Source organism: Phoxinus phoxinus (assembly GCF_949152265.1).
Source record: "Phoxinus phoxinus genome assembly, chromosome: 18".
NCBI lineage: Eukaryota > Metazoa > Chordata > Actinopteri > Cypriniformes > Leuciscidae > Phoxinus > Phoxinus phoxinus.
The window spans coordinates 147,501-167,500 of record NC_136893.1 but is presented as its reverse complement, the minus strand read 5'-3'; the positions used below and the strand labels follow the sequence as shown (position 1 = coordinate 167,500).

The 20,000-nt window shown below is 42.4% G+C and overlaps 1 protein-coding gene across 1 annotated transcript in view; it reads left to right on the top strand.

The window, feature by feature from the left end:
- The window catches only part of coro2ab (coronin 2Ab), a gene marked incomplete at its 5' end in the record, with an annotated part of 13,565 nt that extends 4,313 nt beyond the window's left edge, over positions 1-9,252 (top strand). The window contains 4 exons of the mRNA XM_079588820.1: positions 6,012-6,108; positions 6,380-6,492; positions 7,455-8,358; positions 8,438-9,252. Of these exons, the coding sequence (XP_079444946.1) occupies positions 6,012-6,108; positions 6,380-6,492; positions 7,455-7,658 (414 nt within the window). The 3' untranslated portion in view covers positions 7,659-8,358; positions 8,438-9,252. The remainder of the gene's footprint in view (positions 1-6,011; positions 6,109-6,379; positions 6,493-7,454; positions 8,359-8,437) is intronic.
- Positions 9,253-20,000: the final 10,748 nt, after the last annotated feature.

The following is a 20,000-nucleotide window of genomic DNA, read 5'->3' as shown; positions in this document are numbered from 1 at the left end:
ATAACTTCAGGAAGCTTACCGTTAACCATTACACAATGACAGAATGATCTAGAGACTTAAGAGCTGTTTGCCAAATATGTTTTATTAACTCTTTCCCCGTCATTGACTGACATGTCCAGCTTTCCGTGATTATATTGTTATATGGTAGGGGGCGCTATGACACATCTTCCGAAAGAGTACAGAATCTCCTGATCAAAACACAGGCGAAGAAGAAGCAGAAACCAGCGATATCACATGTAAGCAGACGCACAAAAATGGAGCGCAACTGGAAGAAAACAAAACTAGAGGTGTTTCGCATTTCATGGAAGGAGAGCTCGATTGCTTACAGAGAGGCTTTAAAAGCTGCTAGATCTGCTTATTTAACCCTATTAGAAGAAAATAAACATAATCCTAGGTATTTATTTGAAACAGTGGCTAAACTAACGAAAAAGAAAGCTTCAAGCCCAGAAGTTTCCAAGCAACACAGCAGTAATGACTTTATGAACTTCTTCACTTATAAGATCGATAATATCAGGGACAAAATTATAACTATGCAACCGTCTAATACAGTATCGCATCAGGAAGTGCATAGTAGTCTCCCTGAGGGAACATTTGATTCATTCATTGCTATAGGAGAGGGAGAATTTTGCAAACTCGTCAAATCATCTAAATCGACAACGTGTATGTTAGACCCTATACCGACTAAGCTGCTGAAAGAGATGCTTCCAGATGTCATAGATCCTCTTCTTAATATCATTAATTCATCTTTGTCTCTAGGATACGTACCAAAAACCTTTAAGCTAGCTATGATTAAACCGCTTGTTAAAAAACAGCAACTTGATCCTACAAAACTAGTCAATTACAGGCCGATCTCGAATCTGCCATTTCTGTCAAAGATATTAGAAAAAGCCGTATCCTCACAACTGTGTTCTTTTCTTGAAAGAAATGATATCTGCGAGGATTTTCAGTCCGGATTTAGACCGCTCCATAGTACCGAGACAGCTCTCACGTGTCTAGTATCTGTAAAACCGCATTTTTTCATCTTAAAAATATATCTAAATTACGCCATATGCTCTCATTGACAAATGCGGAACAATTAGTTGATGCGTTCATGACCTCAAGGCTAGATTATTGTAATGCTCTACTGGGTGGTTGCCCTGCACGCTTAATAAACAAACTACAGCTAGTTCAAAACGCAGCCGCTCGAGTTCTTACCAGAACCAGGAAGTATGACCATATTAGCCCCGTTCTGTCAACACTGCATTGGGCTGCATAGATTAGGTCAGCCGGAACTGGGAACACTTCCCGTAAATCCTGATGTACTTGTTACATCATAAGAAGAATGGCATCTACGCTAATATTAGTGTCTTTGTTTATCCCGAGGTTTTCCCGCAGCCTGCCGGATCTGGATCTGAGGAAGGACCTTCGCCTGGACCCGATGACAGCGCAGCGCTGAAGTGCTGACTAGCCTCTCCCTGTGGAGGATCCCTTTACCACTCTACAGATAAAGCGTTGTAGAAATTTCGCGTATCTCCCCCGTAGTGATAAAATAAAATTCTGTATCAAATTGATACAGAATTAATAAATTAGATTTAGATAAAATTTAGATAGAATTAGATAAAGCAGGACAAGTTGTTTGTTAAGGCTTGGTTTGTAGGGAATTACAAACATGCGCACATATATTCAAACACACATAACTATAGAGTTAATTCTTGATGCGCACGTGAGCATCAGTGTTTCTCACAGGTTCAGTGTAAAGTGTGTGTAGAGAGAACGCTGTCGTCTTAGCGGCCCCTAATTTAATAGCTAATGATCCTTTCGACGGAAGTGAATCAATCAAAACTAACTTTAGCTGGAAAACATTATTCAAGAACCGCTATAAAGACAAAACAATCTGTTCCCTTAAACTATACGTTTATCTCTGTAAAGCAGCTTTGAAACAATCCACATTGTTAAAAGCGCTGTATAAATGAAGATGACTTGACTTGACGTAAAATAACACGATCTTCATCATTAATCAGCCTAACGTTACCGAATGACATGAGCCAGGACGAGCTACAGGACTGAGAAGCTTTCAGGTGTTGATGGACTCGATCTTCTCCATCTGTGTTTGAATCACATCTGGATGTAAACATGATTTTCTCAGCTTTTTGCTCAAAAGGTTGCTTTTTTAATTGAACTTTCCCACATACATACCCACAAGTGTAGATAAAAAAAAAGAAAAGAATGCATGAAGCTAGGATTAAACTGGGTTCTTTCTTTGGATAAATTGCAATGTTCAGATTTACATACAACACAATATTTAGTGGGCCATGAAACTTTTGTGCAAATGACCAGAAACGCTGGCAACTTAAAAAAACACTGAAACTACTGACCTGTGTTTGGCTGTGTGTGTCTGAAACTACTGACCTGTGTTTAACTGTGTGTGTCTGAAACTACTGACCTGTGTTTGGCTGTGTGTGTCTGAAACTACTGACCTGTGTTTGAGTGTGTGTCTGAAACTACTGACCTGTGTTTGAGTGTGTGTCTGAAACTACTGACCTGTGTTTGGCTGTGTGTGTCTGAAACTACTGACCTGTGTTTAACTGTGTGTGTCTGAAACTACTGACCTGTGTTTGGCTGTGTGTGTCTGAAACTACTGACCTGTGTTTGAGTGTGTGTCTGAAACTACTGACCTGTGTTTAGCAGTGTGTGTCTGAAACTACTGACCTGTGTTAGACTGTGTGTGTCTGAAACTACTGACCTGTGTTTGGCTGTGTGTGTCTGAAACTACTGACCTGTGTTTGGCTGTGTGTGTTTGAAACTACTGACCTGTGTTAGGCTGTGTGTGTCTGAAACTACTGACCTGTGTTAGACTGTGTGTGTCTGAAACTACTGACCTGTGTTTGGCTGTGTGTGTCTGAAACTACTGACCTGTGTTTAACTGTGTGTGTCTGAAACTACTGACCTGTGTTTGGCTGTGTGTGTCTGAAACTACTGACCTGTGTTTGAGTGTGTGTCTGAAACTACTGACCTGTGTTTGAGTGTGTGTCTGAAACTACTGACCTGTGTTAGGCTGTGTGTGTCTGAAACTACTGACCTGTGTTTAGCAGTGTGTGTCTGAAACTACTGACCTGTGTTAGACTGTGTGTGTCTGAAACTACTGACCTGTGTTTGGCTGTGTGTGTCTGAAACTACTGACCTGTGTTTGGCTGTGTGTGTTTGAAACTACTGACCTGTGTTAGGCTGTGTGTGTCTGAAACTACTGACCTGTGTTAGACTGTGTGTGTCTGAAACTACTGACCTGTGTTTGGCTGTGTGTGTCTGAAACTTCTGACCTGTGTTAGGCTGTGTGTGTCTGAAACTACTGACCTGTGTTAGGTTGTGTGTGTCTGAAACTACTGACCTGTGTTAGGCTGTGTGTGTCTGAAACTACTGACCTGTGTTAGGCTGTGTGTGTCTGAAACTACTGACCTGTCTTAGGCTGTTTGTGTCTGAAACTACTGACCTGTGTTAGACTGTGTGTGTCTGAAACTACTGACCTGTGTTAGGCTGTGTGTGTCTGAAACTACTGACCTGTGTTTGGCTGTGTGTGTCTGACACTACTGACCTGTGTTTGGCTGTGTGTGTCTGAAACTACTGACCTGTGTTTAGCAGTGTGTGTCTGAAACTACTGACCTGTGTTAGACTGTGTGTGTCTGAAACTACTGACCTGTGTTTGGCTGTGTGTGTCTGAAACTACTGACCTGTGTTTGGCTGTGTGTGTCTGAAACTACTGACCTGTGTTTGGCTGTGTGTGTCTGAAACTACTGACCTGTGTTTGGCTGTGTGTGTCTGAAACTACTGACCTGTGTTTAGCAGTGTGTGTCTGAAACTACTGACCTGTGTTAGACTGTGTGTGTCTGAAACTACTGACCTGTGTTAGGCTGTGTGTGTGTCTGAAACTACTGACCTGTGTTAGGCTGTGTGTGTGTCTGAAACTACTGACCTGTGTTAGGCTGTGTGTGTGTCTGAAACTACTGACCTGTGTTTAGCTGTGTGTGTCTGAAACTACTGACCTGTGTTAGACTGTGTGTGTGTCTGAAACTACTGACCTGTGTTAGGCTGTGTGTGTCTGAAACTACTGACCTGTGTTAGGCTGTGTGTTAGGCTGTGTGTGTCTGAAACTACTGACCTGTGTTAGACTGTGTGTGTCTGAAACTACTGACCTGTGTTTGGCTGTGTGTGTCTGAAACTACTGACCTGTGTTAGGCTGTGTGTGTCTGAAACTACTGACCTGTGTTAGGCTGTGTGTGTCTGAAACTACTGACCTGTGTTAGGCTGTGTGTGTCTGAAACTACTGACCTGTGTTTGGCTGTGTGTGTCTGAAACTACTGACCTGTGTTTAGCTGTGTGTGTCTGAAACTACTGACCTGTGTTTGGCTGTGTGTGTCTGAAACTACTGACCTGTGTTAGGCTGTGTGTGTCTGAAACTACTGACCTGTGTTTGGCTGTGTGTGTCTGAAACTACTGACCTGTGTTTGGCTGTGTGTGTCTGAAACTACTGACCTGTGTTAGCATGTGACTGCTGACCTGTGTTTGGCTGTGTGTGTCTGAAACTTCTGACCTGAGTTAGGCTGTGTGTGTCTGAAACTACTGACCTGTGTTTGGCTGTGTGTGTCTGAAACTACTGACCTGTGTTTGGCTGTGTGTGTCTGAAACTACTGACCTGTGTTTGGCTGTGTGTGTCTGAAACTACTGACCTGTGTTAGGCTGTGTGTGTCTGAAACTACTGACCTGTGTTAGGCTGTGTGTGTCTGAAACTACTGACCTGTGTTAGACTGTGTGTGTCTGAAACTACTGACCTGTGTTTGGCTGTGTGTGTCTGAAACTACTGACCTGTGTTTGGCTGTGTGTGTCTGAAACTACTGACCTGTGTTTGGCTGTGTGTGTCTGAAACTACTGACCTGTGTTAGGCTGTGTGTGTCTGAAACTACTGACCTGTGTTTGGCTGTGTGTGTCTGAAACTTCTGACCTGTGTTTGGCTGTGTGTGTCTGAAACTACTGACCTGTGTTTGGCTGTGTGTGTCTGAAACTACTGACCTGTGTTTAGCTGTGTGTGTCTGAAACTACTGACCTGTGTTAGGCTGTGTGTGTCTGAAACTACTGACCTGTGTTAGACTGTGTGTGTCTGAAACTACTGACCTGTGTTTGGCTGTGTGTGTCTGAAACTACTGACCTGTGTTTGGCTGTGTGTGTCTGAAACTACTGACCTGTGTTTGGCCGTGTGTGTCTGAAACTACTGACCTGTGTTTGGCTTTGTGTGTCTGAAACTACTGACCTGTGTTTGGCTGTGTGTGTCTGAAACTACTGACCTGTGTTTGGCTGTGTGTGTCTGAAACTACTGACCTGTGTTTGGCTGTGTGTGTCTGAAACTACTGACCTGTGTTTGGCTGTGTGTGTCTGAAACTACTGACCTGTGTTAGGTTGTGTGTATCTGAAACTACTGACCTGTGTTTGGCTGTGTGTGTCTGAAACTTCTGACCTGTGTTAGGCTGTGTGTGTCTGAAACTACTGACCTGTGTTTGGCTGTGTGTGTCTGAAACTACTGACCTGTGTTTGGCTGTGTGTGTCTGAAACTACTGACCTGTGTTTGGCTGTGTGTGTCTGAAACTACTGACCTGTGTTTGGCTGTGTGTGTCTGAAACTACTGACCTGTGTTAGGTTGTGTGTATCTGAAACTACTGACCTGTGTTTGGCTGTGTGTGTCTGAAACTTCTGACCTGTGTTAGGCTGTGTGTGTCTGAAACTACTGACCTGTGTTTGGCTGTGTGTGTCTGAAACTACTGACCTGTGTTTGGCTGTGTGTGTCTGAAACTACTGACCTGTGTTAGGTTGTGTGTGTCTGAAACTACTGACCTGTGTTTGGCTGTGTGTGTCTGAAACTACTGACCTGTGTTTGGCTGTGTGTGTATTTTTTCATAAAACAAGACAATATCAAGTGTCTTGATTTAAGAATTTTTGGATATTTGTACAGGTAGTAAGAAAATATTTTAACTGTGTGTGTGTTTCAGGGTGATGGTAACATTCGGTATTATGAGGTCAGTGCGGAGAGACCCTTCATTCACTTCCTGTCTGAGTATCGGTCTACGTCCCCTCAGAGAGGCTTGGGTACATGCGCACGCACGCACGCACGCACGCACGCACACACACACACACACACACACACACACACACACACACACACACACACACACACACACACACAATCATAATTAAGGTTGCTAGGAAACCCAAACTAGCAATCAGACAGTTGACAACACTAGACAGACACACACAGAAGAACACACAGACCCATGAACCGTGACACATATAGAGTGATGTTGACATGAGTGCTGCTGTGCTCCGCTCTGGACAGTCATTGGTTGGCTCGTGTGTTTAGGTGTGATGCCCAAGCGTGGCCTGAACATCAGTGTGTGTGAGGTGTTCAGATTCTACAGGCTGCTCACCGTCAAAGATCTGCTGGAACCGCTGAGCTTCTGTGTGCCGCGGACGGTAAGAGCACACCTGAGACGAGGGCCGCCGATGGGAGGAGTGTAGGTGGGTGGAGTCTGTGTGTGGGGAGGAGCCTATGGGTGGGAGGACTCAGTATGTGTGGAGGAGCCTGTGTGGGGGGAGGAGCATATGGGTGGGAGGAGTCTGTGTGTGGGGTGGAGCCTATGGGTGGGAGGAGCCTGTGTGGGGAGAGGAGCATATGGGTGGGAGGAGTCTGTGTGTGGGGTGGAACCTATGGGTGGGAGGAGCCTGTGTGGGGGGTGGAGCATATGGTGGGAGGACTCGGTATGTGGGGAGGAGCCTATGGGTGGGAGGACTCAGTATGTGTGGAGGAGCCTGTGTGGGGGGAGGAGCATATGGGTGGGAGGAGTCTGTGTGTGGGGTGGAGCCTATGGGTGGGAGGAGCCTGTGTGGGGAGAGGAGCATATGGGTGGGAGGAGTCTGTGTGTGGGGTGGAACCTATGGGTGGGAGGAGCCTGTGTGGGGGGTGGAGCATATGGTGGGAGGACTCGGTATGTGGGGAGGAGCCTATGGGTGGGAGGACTCAGTATGTGTGGAGGAGCCTGTGTGGGGGGAGGAGCATATGGGTGGGAGGAGTCTGTGTGTGGGGTGGAGCCTATGGGTGGGAGGAGCCTGTGTGGGGGGTGGAGCATATGGGTGGGAGGACTCAGTGTGTGGGAGGAGCCTATGTGGGGGGAGGAGCAAATGGGTGGGAGGACTCAGTACGTGGGAGGACTCAGTACGTGGGTGGAGCCTATGGGTGGGAGGACTCAGTACGTGGGAGGACTCAGTGGCCAGTATGTGGGAGAATCCCGTGTGTGGGCGTACTCGGTTTGTGGGAGGAGCCTGTGTGTAGGAGGTCTCAGTATATGGGAGGATCCTGTGTGTGGGAGGAGCCTGTGTGTGGGAGATTTCCCAAGCTGTTAATGAGATTGTGATTGTGATATTTGTGTTTCTGTCAGCGGTCTGAGGGTTTTCAGGAGGATATTTATCCCGTGACAGCAGCCAATGAACCAGCCCTGACCGCAGACGAGTGGCTGATGGGACAGAATAAAGGCCAGTCAAACTGGACTCTTATTGAACTGAGGATAGTACAGTCCAGTCATCATTTACTCGCCCTCGTTCACATAATCACGTTTCAAAAAGTACAAAAATACATTGTATAAAAGACTAAATTAAATCTGTTCATCATATAAAGTGATCGTATCCCATCACGAGACTCGGAGCCAACTCCTCGATTCCTCTTCATTTGTTTTCAGAAAACCGACAGAAAAGCCTTTTTAGTTTGGAGCAAGAGGAGGGCGAGTAAATGCTGCCTTCAGGTGCTTGTGGGAAATAGTCTAAACCAACAAATGAATGATATCGTGAACAATACACCCAAATAACTACATCTGAATTATAAATGATAAAAGTTATTAATTTCAATCACATATTTATACATAGTATTACAACTAAATGAGACTTTACACCATTCTCAACAGACAACCTTTCCACTCACTGATCTCTATTTTCAGATTATAGATAAGTTGTATGATATTATCTACAATATAGATCAGTGTTTCAAATAGACGACGTCACAACTTTAATTCCCCACTAGTCAACCTGGCGAATATTGTTTTAGTTTTGTTTAGGATAAAAGCATCTGCTAAACGCTCGTTCGCTCATGCAGGGCCGCTGCTGATGTCTCTGAGACCCGGAGCTACAGCACTCGACTCGACTGAAGCCGAGACTCCAGCCAATCAGGACGCAGAACACCCCCCTGACATCATCGCAGAGCTCCAGGGCTGGACGGAAGACGACACCGAGAGCCACGACTGGACCTCCTCACGCACATGCTCAGATCTGAGCCGGACCGAGCCCTCAGAGGTCAGACGCGAACACAGGTCAGGTCATGTGGTCTTCTCACAGGTCAGAGGTCGTAACGCTGTGCGCTTGAATCTCGCAGGTGTCGTGTCACCAGATTCAGAATCTGCAGGAGCAACTCAAGCAGAGAGACGAGAAGATACGAGAACTGGAGATGGAGATGAAGAACATGCGCAACCACATGAGAGCGTCCTTCTGACGGGAACCAATCACAGCAGACGGCCAATCACAGCAGACGGCCAATCACAGAAGAGACTGTTATAACGATGTGGAAAACACTGAGTCATGTGAACTGTTGTGAGGAATCGTGTGTGCAAATACAGTTTATGATGATTCATACAGTTCTGCTAAATATTTGTGAGATATGTATTTTGGACTGAATTATTCCCGTTCACAACAAGGACGATAACTATAAAACTTCGTTATCATTAATAATCGCTCTTACTCTAAGAGAATAGTCAAGTCCACACCACAACTGTAACCATAATGGCACAGAAGAATTAAGCCAATCAGAATCCATCCTGCTTTAAAGAGTTTGAGCATTTAAAGTGACAGACGACAAAACTGCAGCGCTTATAATAAACAGAGCGCTATAGTTCGCTACGGTGTGGTCACATTTACTGTTGTCAAGCCATCTTAATTTATAGCGCTTTTAACAATGTGGACTGTTTCAAAGCTGCTTTACAGAGATAAACGTATAGTTTAAGGGAACAGATTGTTTTGTCTTTATAGCGGTTCTTGAATAATGTTTTCCAGCTAAAGTTAGTTTTGATTGATTCACTTCCGTCGAAAGGATCATTAGTTATTAAATTAGAGGCCGCTAAGACGACAGCGTTCTCTCTACACACACTTTACACTGAACCTGTGAGAAACACTGATGCTCACGTGCGCATCAAGAATTAACTCTATAGTTATGTGTGTTTGAATATATGTGTGCATGTTTGTAATTCCCTAAAAAACCAAGCCTATACAAACTACTTGTCTGGCCTTAAACATTTTTAGACAGAATTGTATCACTTCGGGGTAGATACGCGAAACCGAGATTATCCTAACTCCATAATCTCGGATATTTAGGATAAGCATGGTCCTGTTAAGACCAGAAGCGTCCCTTCCGCCCATTCGTCTCCTTGTACACTCCTGAGCTCCGTATCCTAAAGGCCACGGGTAGACGGCTTGAGCGTCACTATAGGAAAACTGGCCTGACTGTTCACCGTTTGGCTTTTATTGAACATGTAAAAAATTACAAATCTGCCCTGAACTTGGCTCGTTCTAGTTTTGTATCTGCCACAATTAATAAATCAAGCAACAGACCAAAAGCGTTATTTAACACAATAATAAAACTTACCAGATCTCCATCTCATGTTACTCTAGCTTCTGATGAACTTTGCACTTCATTCTTGACTCACTTGCTAGAAAAGACAAATGCCGTAAACCAGTGCATCTCTACTGATGCTGCGAATATTAGATATCTGCCGAATCAACCTGGTCAATTCCTTCTTTTCTCTGACCACTCCATCTTCTGTCTCTGAGTTAATCTTGAACTCCGACCCTTCATCTTGTCGTCTTGACCCTGGTCCTACTCCTCTTCTGAAACTCTGCCATTCAGTTATCTCTGCACCTATCTCTCACTTCATCAATGCATCTCTCACTTCATCAATGCATCTCTCACTTCATCAATGCATCTCTCACTTCATCCATGCATCTCTCACTTCATCAATGCATCTCTCACTTCATCCATGCATCTCTCACTTCATCAATGCATCTCTCACTTCATCCATGCATCTCTCACTTCATCAATGCATCTCTCACTTCATCAATGCATCTCTCACTTCATCAATGCATCTCTCACTTCATCAATGCATCTCTCACTTCATCAATGCATCTCTCACTTCATCAATGCATCTCTCACTTCATCAATGCATCTCTCACTTCATCAATGCATCTCTCACTTCATTAATGCATCTCTCACTTCATCAATGCATCTCTCACTTCATCAATGCATCTCTCACTTCATTAATGCATCTCTCACTTCATCAATGCATCTCTCACTTCATCAATGCATCTCTCACTTCATTAATGCATCTCTCACTTCATCCATGCATCTCTCACTTCATTAATGCATCTCTCACTTCATCAATGCATCTCTCACTTCATCAATGCATCTCTCACTTCATTAATGCATCTCTCACTTCATCAATGCATCTCTCACTTCATCAATGCATCTCTCACTTCATCAATGCATCTCTCACTTCATCAATGCATCTCTCATTTCATCAATTCATCAATGCATCTCTCACTTCATCAATGCATCTCTCACTTCATCAATGCATCTCTCACTTCATCCATGCATCTCTCACTTCATCAATGCATCTCTCACTTCATCCATGCATCTCTCACTTCATCAATGCATCTCTCACTTCATCCATGCATCTCTCACTTCATCAATGCATCTCTCACTTCATCAATGCATCTCTCACTTCATCAATGCATCTCTCACTTCATCAATGCATCTCTCACTTCATCAATGCATCTCTCACTTCATCAATGCATCTCTCACTTCATCAATGCATCTCTCACTTCATCAATGCATCTCTCACTTCATTAATGCATCTCTCACTTCATCCATGCATCTCTCACTTCATTAATGCATCTCTCACTTCATCAATGCATCTCTCACTTCATCAATGCATCTCTCACTTCATTAATGCATCTCTCACTTCATCAATGCATCTCTCACTTCATCAATGCATCTCTCACTTCATCAATGCATCTCTCACTTCATCAATGCATCTCTCATTTCATCAATTCATCAATGCATCTCTCACTTCATCAATGCATCTCTCACTTCATCAATGCATCTCTCATTTCATCAATTCATCAATGCATCTCTCACTTCATCAATGCATCTCTCACTTCATCAATGCATCTCTCACTTCATCAATGCATCTCTCACTTCATTAATGTATCTCTCACTTCATCAATGCATCTCTCACTTCATCAATGCATCTCTCACTTCATTAATGCATCTCTCACTTCATCAATGCATCTCTCACTTCATCAATGCATCTCTCACTTCATCAATGCATCTCTCACTTCATCAATGCATCTCTCACTTCATTAATGCATCTCTCACTTCATCAATGCATCTCTCATTTCATCAATTCATCAATGCATCTCTCACTTCATCAATGCATCTCTCACTTCATCAATGCATCTCTCACTTCATCAATGCATCTCTCACTTCATCAATGCATCTCTCACTTCATCAATGCATCTCTCACTTCATCAATGCATCTCTCACTTCATCCATGCATCTCTCACTTCATTAATGCATCTCTCACTTCATCAATGCATCTCTCACTTCATCAATGCATCTCTCACTTCATCAATGCATCTCTCACTTCATTAATGCATCTCTCACTTCATCAATGCATCTCTCACTTCATCAATGCATCTCTCACTTCATCAATGCATCTCTCACTTCATCAATGCATCTCTCACTTCATCAATGTAACTCTCACTTCATCAATGCATCTCTCACTTCATCAATGCATCTCTCACTTCATCAATGCATCTCTCACTTCATCAATGCATCTCTCACTTCATCCATGCATCTCTCACTTCATCAATGCATCTCTCACTTCATCAATGCATCTCTCACTTCATCAATGCATCTCTCACTTCATCAATGCATCTCTCACTTCATCAATGCATCTCTCACTTCATCCATGCATCTCTCACTTCATCCATGCATCTCTCACTTCATCCATGCATCTCTCACTTCATCAATGCATCTCTCACTTCATCAATGCATCTCTCACTTCATCAATGCATCTCACTTCATCCATGCATCTCTCACTTCATCAATGCATCTCTCACTTCATCCATGCATCTCTCACTTCATCAATGCATCTCTCACTTCATCAATGCATCTCTCACTTCATCAATGCATCTCTCACTTCATCCATGCATCTCTCACTTCATCAATGCATCTCTCACTTCATTAATGCATCTCTCACTTCATCAATGCATCTCTCACTTCATCAATGCATCTCTCACTTCATCCATGCATCTCTCACTTCATCCATGCATCTCTCACTTCATCCATGCATCTCTCACTTCATCAATGCATCTCTCACTTCATCAATGCATCTCACTTCATCCATGCATCTCTCACTTCATCAATGCATCTCTCACTTCATCCATGCATCTCTCACTTCATCAATGCATCTCTCACTTCATCAATGCATCTCTCACTTCATCAATGCATCTCTCACTTCATCCATGCATCTCTCACTTCATCAATGCATCTCTCACTTCATCCATGCATCTCTCACTTCATCAATGCATCTCTCACTTCATCCATGCATCTCTCACTTCATCAATGCATCTCTCACTTCATCAATGCATCTCTCACTTCATCAATGCATCTCTCACTTCATCAATGCATCTCTCACTTCATCAATGCATCTCTCACTTCATCAATGCATCTCTCACTTCATCAATGCATCTCTCACTTCATCAATGCATCTCTCACTTCATCAATGCATCTCTCACTTCATTAATGCATCTCTCACTTCATCCATGCATCTCTCACTTCATTAATGCATCTCTCACTTCATCAATGCATCTCTCACTTCATCAATGCATCTCTCACTTCATTAATGCATCTCTCACTTCATCAATGCATCTCTCACTTCATCAATGCATCTCTCACTTCATTAATGCATCTCTCACTTCATCAATGCATCTCTCATTTCATCAATTCATCAATGCATCTCTCACTTCATCAATGCATCTCTCACTTCATCAATGCATCTCTCACTTCATCAATGCATCTCTCACTTCATCAATGCATCTCTCACTTCATCCATGCATCTCTCACTTCATTAATGCATCTCTCACTTCATCAATGCATCTCTCACTTCATCAATGCATCTCTCACTTCATCAATGCATCTCTCACTTCATTAATGCATCTCTCACTTCATCAATGCATCTCTCACTTCATCAATGCATCTCTCACTTCATCAATGCATCTCTCACTTCATCAATGTATCTCTCACTTCATCAATGCATCTCTCACTTCATTAATGCATCTCTCACTTCATCAATGCATCTCTCATTTCATCAATTCATCAATGCATCTCTCACTTCATCAATGCATCTCTCACTTCATCAATGCATCTCTCACTTCATCAATGCATCTCTCACTTCATCAATGCATCTCTCACTTCATCCATGCATCTCTCACTTCATTAATGCATCTCTCACTTCATCAATGCATCTCTCACTTCATCAATGCATCTCTCACTTCATCAATGCATCTCTCACTTCATCCATGCATCTCTCACTTCATTAATGCATCTCTCACTTCATCAATGCATCTCTCACTTCATCAATGCATCTCTCACTTCATCAATGCATCTCTCACTTCATTAATGCATCTCTCACTTCATCAATGCATCTCTCACTTCATCAATGCATCTCTCACTTCATCAATGCATCTCTCACTTCATCAATGTATCTCTCACTTCATCAATGCATCTCTCACTTCATCAATGCATCTCTCACTTCATCAATGCATCTCTCACTTCATCCATTTATCTCTCACTTCATCAATGCATCTCTCACTTAATCAATGCATCTCTCACTTCATCAATGCATCTCTCACTTCATCAATGCATCTCTCACTTCATCAATGCATCTCTCACTTCATCAATGCATCTCTCACTTCATCAATGCATCTCTCACTTCATCAATGTATCTCTCACTTCATCAATGCATCTCTCACTTCATTAATGCATCTCTCACTTCATCAATGCATCTCTCACTTCATCAATGCATCTCTCATTTCATCAATGCATCTCTCACTTCATCAATGCATCTCTCACTTCATCAATGCATCTCTCACTTCATCAATGCATCTCTCACTTCATCAATGCATCTCTCACTTCATTAATGCATCTCTCACTTCATCAATGCATCTCTCACTTCATCAATGCATCTCTCACTTCATCAATGCATCTCTCACTTCATTAATGCATCTCTCACTTCATCAATGCATCTCTCACTTCATCAATGCATCTCTCACTTCATCAATGTATCTCTCACTTCATCAATGCATCTCTCACTTCATCAATGCATCTCTCACTTCATCAATGCATCTCTCACTTCATCCATGCATCTCTCACTTCATCAATGCATCTCTCACTTCATCAATGCATCTCTCACTTCATCAATGCATCTCTCACTTCATCAATGCATCTCTCACTTCATCAATGCATCTCTCACTTCATCAATGCATCTCTCACTTCATCAATGCATCTCTCACTTCATCCATGCATCTCTCACTTCATCAATGCATCTCTCACTTCATCAATGCATCTCTCACTTCATCCATGCATCTCTCACTTCATCAATGCATCTCTCACTTCATCAATGCATCTCTCACTTCATCAATGCATCTCTCACTTCATCAATGCATCTCTCACTTCATCCATGCATCTCTCACTTCATTAATGCATCTCTCACTTCATCAATGCATCTCTCACTTCAATGCATCTCTCACTTCATTAATGCATCTCTCACTTCATCCATGCATCTCTCACTTCATCAATGCATCTCTCACTTCATCCATGCATCTCTCACTTCATCAATGCATCTCTCACTTCATCCATGCATCTCTCACTTCATCAATGCATCTCTCACTTCATCAATGCATCTCTCACTTCATCAATGCATCTCTCACTTCATCAATGCATCTCTCACTTCATCCATGCATCTCTCACTTCATCAATGCATCTCTCACTTCATCCATGCATCTCTCACTTCATCAATGCATCTCTCACTTCATCCATGCATCTCTCACTTCATCAATGCATCTCTCACTTCATCAATGCATCTCTCACTTCATCAATGCATCTCTCACTTCATCAATGCATCTCTCACTTCATCAATGCATCTCTCACTTCATCAATGCATCTCTCACTTCATCCATGCATCTCTCACTTCATCCATGCATCTCTCACTTCATTAATGCATCTCTCACTTCATCAATGCATCTCTCACTTCATCAATGCATCTCTCACTTCATCAATGCATCTCTCACTTCATCCATGCATCTCTCACTTCATCAATGCATCTCTCACTTCATCAATGCATCTCTCACTTCAATGCATCTCTCACTTCATCCATGCATCTCTCACTTCATCAATGCATCTCTCACTTCAATGCATCTCTCACTTCATCAATGCATCTCTCACTTCAATGCATCTCTCACTTCATTAATGCATCTCTCACTTCATCCATGCATCTCTCACTTCATCCATGCATCTCTCACTTCATCCATGCATCTCTCACTTCATCCATGCATCTCTCACTTCATCCATGCATCTCTCACTTCATCCATGCATCTCTCACTTCATCCATGCATCTCTCACTTCATTAATGCATCTTTCACTTCATCAATGCATCTCTCACTTCATCAATGCATCTCTCACTTCATCAATGCATCTCTCACTTCATCCATGCATCTCTCACTTCATCCATGCATCTCTCACTTCATCCATGCATCTCTCACTTCATCAATGCATCTCTCACTTCATCAATGCATCTCTCACTTCATCAATGCATCTCTCACTTCATCAATGCATCTCTCACTTCATCCATGCATCTCTCACTTCATCCATGCATCTCTCACTTCATCCATGCATCTCTCACTTCATCAATGCATCTCTCACTTCATCAATGCATCTCTCACTTCATCAATGCATCTCTTACCTCTGCTTCATTCCCTCTCCCACTCAAAACTGCTGCTGTTACCCCTGTTCTCAGGAAACCCAGCCTTGATCCCTCAGTTTTATCTAATTATCCTCCTATTTCAAATCTACCCTTCATAGCTAGATTACTGGAAAGTACTGTTGCCTCCCAGCTTCAGTCTTTTCTAGTAGAAAATAATCTTTTTGATCCTCTTCAATCTGGTTTTCGCCCTCTACATAGTCCTGAAACTGCACTAGTTCAGGTACTGAATGATCTGCTTCTCTCTGGTGACTCTGGTTCTGTCTATGCTCCTGCTGCTCGACCTCAGCTCTGCCTTCGATACGGTCTCCCATCAACTACTTATATCTCGCCTTTCGGATGTGGGAATTTCCGGTGCTGCTCTCTCTTGGTTTTCTTCCTATCTCTCTGACAGACAATTCTACATTTCACTTCAGGATTTTCGCTCACCTACTGTCCGCCTGAAGCAAGGTGTCCCTCAGGGATCCGTTTTAGGGCCATTATTATTCATAATTTATATAATACCTCTTGGTCAGATCCTCCGCCACTATGGTTTTAATTATCATTTTTACGCTGATGACATTCAATTATATACTACCTGTACATCGACTCTATCCATCACAACCGACAAACTCTCTGCCTGTGTGCATGAAATAAAAGATTGTCTTCATTCAAATTTCCTAAAACTTAACATGGACAAAACTGAGATTATTTTTACTGGACCTCCGTCATTCACTAATAAAATTCCTACCAACTTCACCTGTGAGATCGCTGGCTCTCATATCAAACCATTTTTTGTTTGACTCTCACATTAATTCTATCACTAAATCGCATTCTTTCCTCTACGTCGCATCGCCCAGCTCCAGCTCCGTCCCTTCATCGGTATCTCGGACGCTGAAACTGTCATCCATGCATTTGTCACATCACGTCTTGATTACTGTAATGCACTTTTCATTGGCCTATCTGCTAGCTCCATTTCCAAATTACAATACATTCAAAACTCTGCTGCCAGACTACTCACCCACACCAAGCGTTCTGCACATATCTCCCCAATTTTGCATGATCTTCACTGGCTTCCTGTGGCTTACCGTATCAAATTCAAAATTCTCCTTCTCACTTTTAAATCTCTACACGGCCTGGCTCCCCGATATCTCTGTAACCGGCTCCTCCCCTACACCCGACTCGCTCTCTACGGTCCTCTGACTCCAGCCTTCTCGCCGTCCCTCGACATCGCCTCGCTTCTATGGGGGGCAGATCCCTCAGTGTTGTTGCAACTCTCTCCCCCGATCACTCTGTTCTGTTAACACTATTTCTGATTTCAAATCCATGCTCAAAACATACCTTTTTTCTGAATGTCATAATTCTTATGTCATAAATGTCATAATTCTTAAAAAAAAATTATTTTTACTACCTGTTCAAGTTATCTATTTGTATTCTGCTGGTTCCGCTGGTAATGTCAATTGCCTTTATCGTTGTTTATTTATTGTAAAGCGTCCTTGAGCCCTGGAAAGGCGCTATATAAATAAAACGTATTATTATTATCCCACAACGCTGTATCCCATCTGTAGAGTGGTAAAGGGATCCTCCACAGGGAGAGGCTAGTCGGCACTTCAGCGCTGCGCTGTCATCGGGTCCAGGCGAAGGTCCTTCCTCAGATCTGGATACGGCAGGCTGCGGGAAAACCTCGGGATAAACAAAGACACTAATATTAGCGTAGATGCCATTCTTCTTATGATGTAACGAGTACATCAGGATTTATGGGAAGTGTTCCCAGTTCCGGCTGACCTAATCTATGCAGCCTAACATTGAGTTATAGAAGTCTAGAACTGTAGGCCCGGTGCGAGGGCGAAACACTTCACGTAAAAGCAGAGATACCCAACCTTATTGTTTTATATCTCGAGTTTATATCTAAAGTCGAAATTGCCAGCAAAAAGTCAGAATTACTAGATAAACTCGTAATTGTGAAAAATTAAAGTCGGAATTGTGGGATATAAACTTGTAATTGCGAGTTATAAAGTCAGTATTGCGAGATAAACTCATGATTGGGGAAATTAAAGTCGGAATTGTGGGATATAAACTTGTAATTGCGAGTAATAAAGTCTGAATTGTGCGATAAACTCGTAATTGCGAAAAAATAAAGTCAGGATTGTGGGATATAAACTTGTAATGGTGAGTTATAAAGTAAGTATTGCGAGATAAACTCATAATTGGGGAAATTAAAGTCAGAATTGTGTGATATAAACTTTTGCGAGTAATAAAGTCAGTATTGCGAGATAAACTCGTAATTGCGAGGAATAAAGTCAGAATTGTGGGATAAACTTGTAATTGCGAGTTATAAAGTCAGAATTGCACGATAAACTCATAATTGGGAATATTAAAGTTGGAAGTGTCGGATATAAACTTGTAATTGCGAGTTATAAAGTAAGAATTGTGAGATAAATTCATAATTGCGAGTAATAAAGTCAGAATTGCGAGATAAATCTCAGGTACCTTTTTAATTTTGTTATACCGTGGCGTGCGAATGTGCGGTTGAGCAACAGGAAGATGCTTGGTTTGAATGTGAGCTTGATATATCACTACTGCACACCATATCTGACGGATGTGTGTGTCTTTAGTGCGGCTTATCCTTCTTGATGTGAACAGGTCTTTAAACACACACTCACAAATAACACACCAGCCTTTATATTTAAAATAAAAAAAGTTTAATAATGACTGTAAAACATTAAACATCCACAAACAAACACCCATAACTCCTGATTGTATCATCATCATCATTACAGTACAGTGATTTCATTACTACATCTACGTCTGTGCGTGTGTGTGTGTGTTATTGCTCGTTCAGTGCGCCTGTGCTCACACACACAGCAGAGATGCACTTCCATCACACCAGAGGAAATAAACAGGATTCATGCACTGTCGTCAGCAGCTGCACTAACAGACGCGAGTCATGTGACAGGAAGTCGACTAAAGGAATGTGTGACGCTTTCAGACGATTGGCTCACATGTTGATCATGTGATCAGATCTGAGAACTGCTAATCAGGTTATGGCAAGATTATGAACACAAACGTTTGGTAACACTTTCTATGAATGCTTATAAATGATAGCACCATTTATAATTATAAGTCTTACCATTTTAAATAAAACATATTAATAAAGACTCACTGAGACCTATACAGTACTGCATTATAAGAACAGTTATAGTTTATTTTTTATAATTACTTATTAGTCTTGCATTTGCTTTTTCAATGTGAGTTTTTTTCTCACGGAAGTTTTGCTTTCGGAGAGCAAATAAAATATTAAAACTCAGTCGAATCAATATCTTGTGTACAGTTATAATATAATTATGCCATCCAGGACTCGCTCTCTCTGGTTTCACTCAAACGCAGCGGCGGCCATTTTGTGTCTATTGTTTTGTTCACTGTTGGATTATAAGATACAAACAGGAATGATTTAAAAACAGTTTAATCTGAAATCAATATCGCTGATCTCCATAATTATTTATGTGGAGAATGCTGTGTAATGAGTGTTACGACTGTACACCGTATCTCCGGATGTCCGTTTAGTTTGAACTCGCCGCTGAACCGGCTCTCTCCGCGGAAGCTCTGCGTTTAAAGAGCCGATCAAATATTTAGACTCAGATCAATATTTTGTGTCTAATTATGTATTTATGTGGCAAGTATCCGTGTAATAAGTACGTAAATAATGTATATCCAGCCGGTTGTTATCTCAGAATTAACCCTTCAGGTGTGTGTGTGTGTGTGTGTGTCGGAGGTGTGTGTGTGTGTGTGTGTTATCTTAGAATAAACCCCTTCAGATGTGTGTGTGTGTGTTATCTCAGAATAAACCCCTTCAGGTGTGTGTGTGTG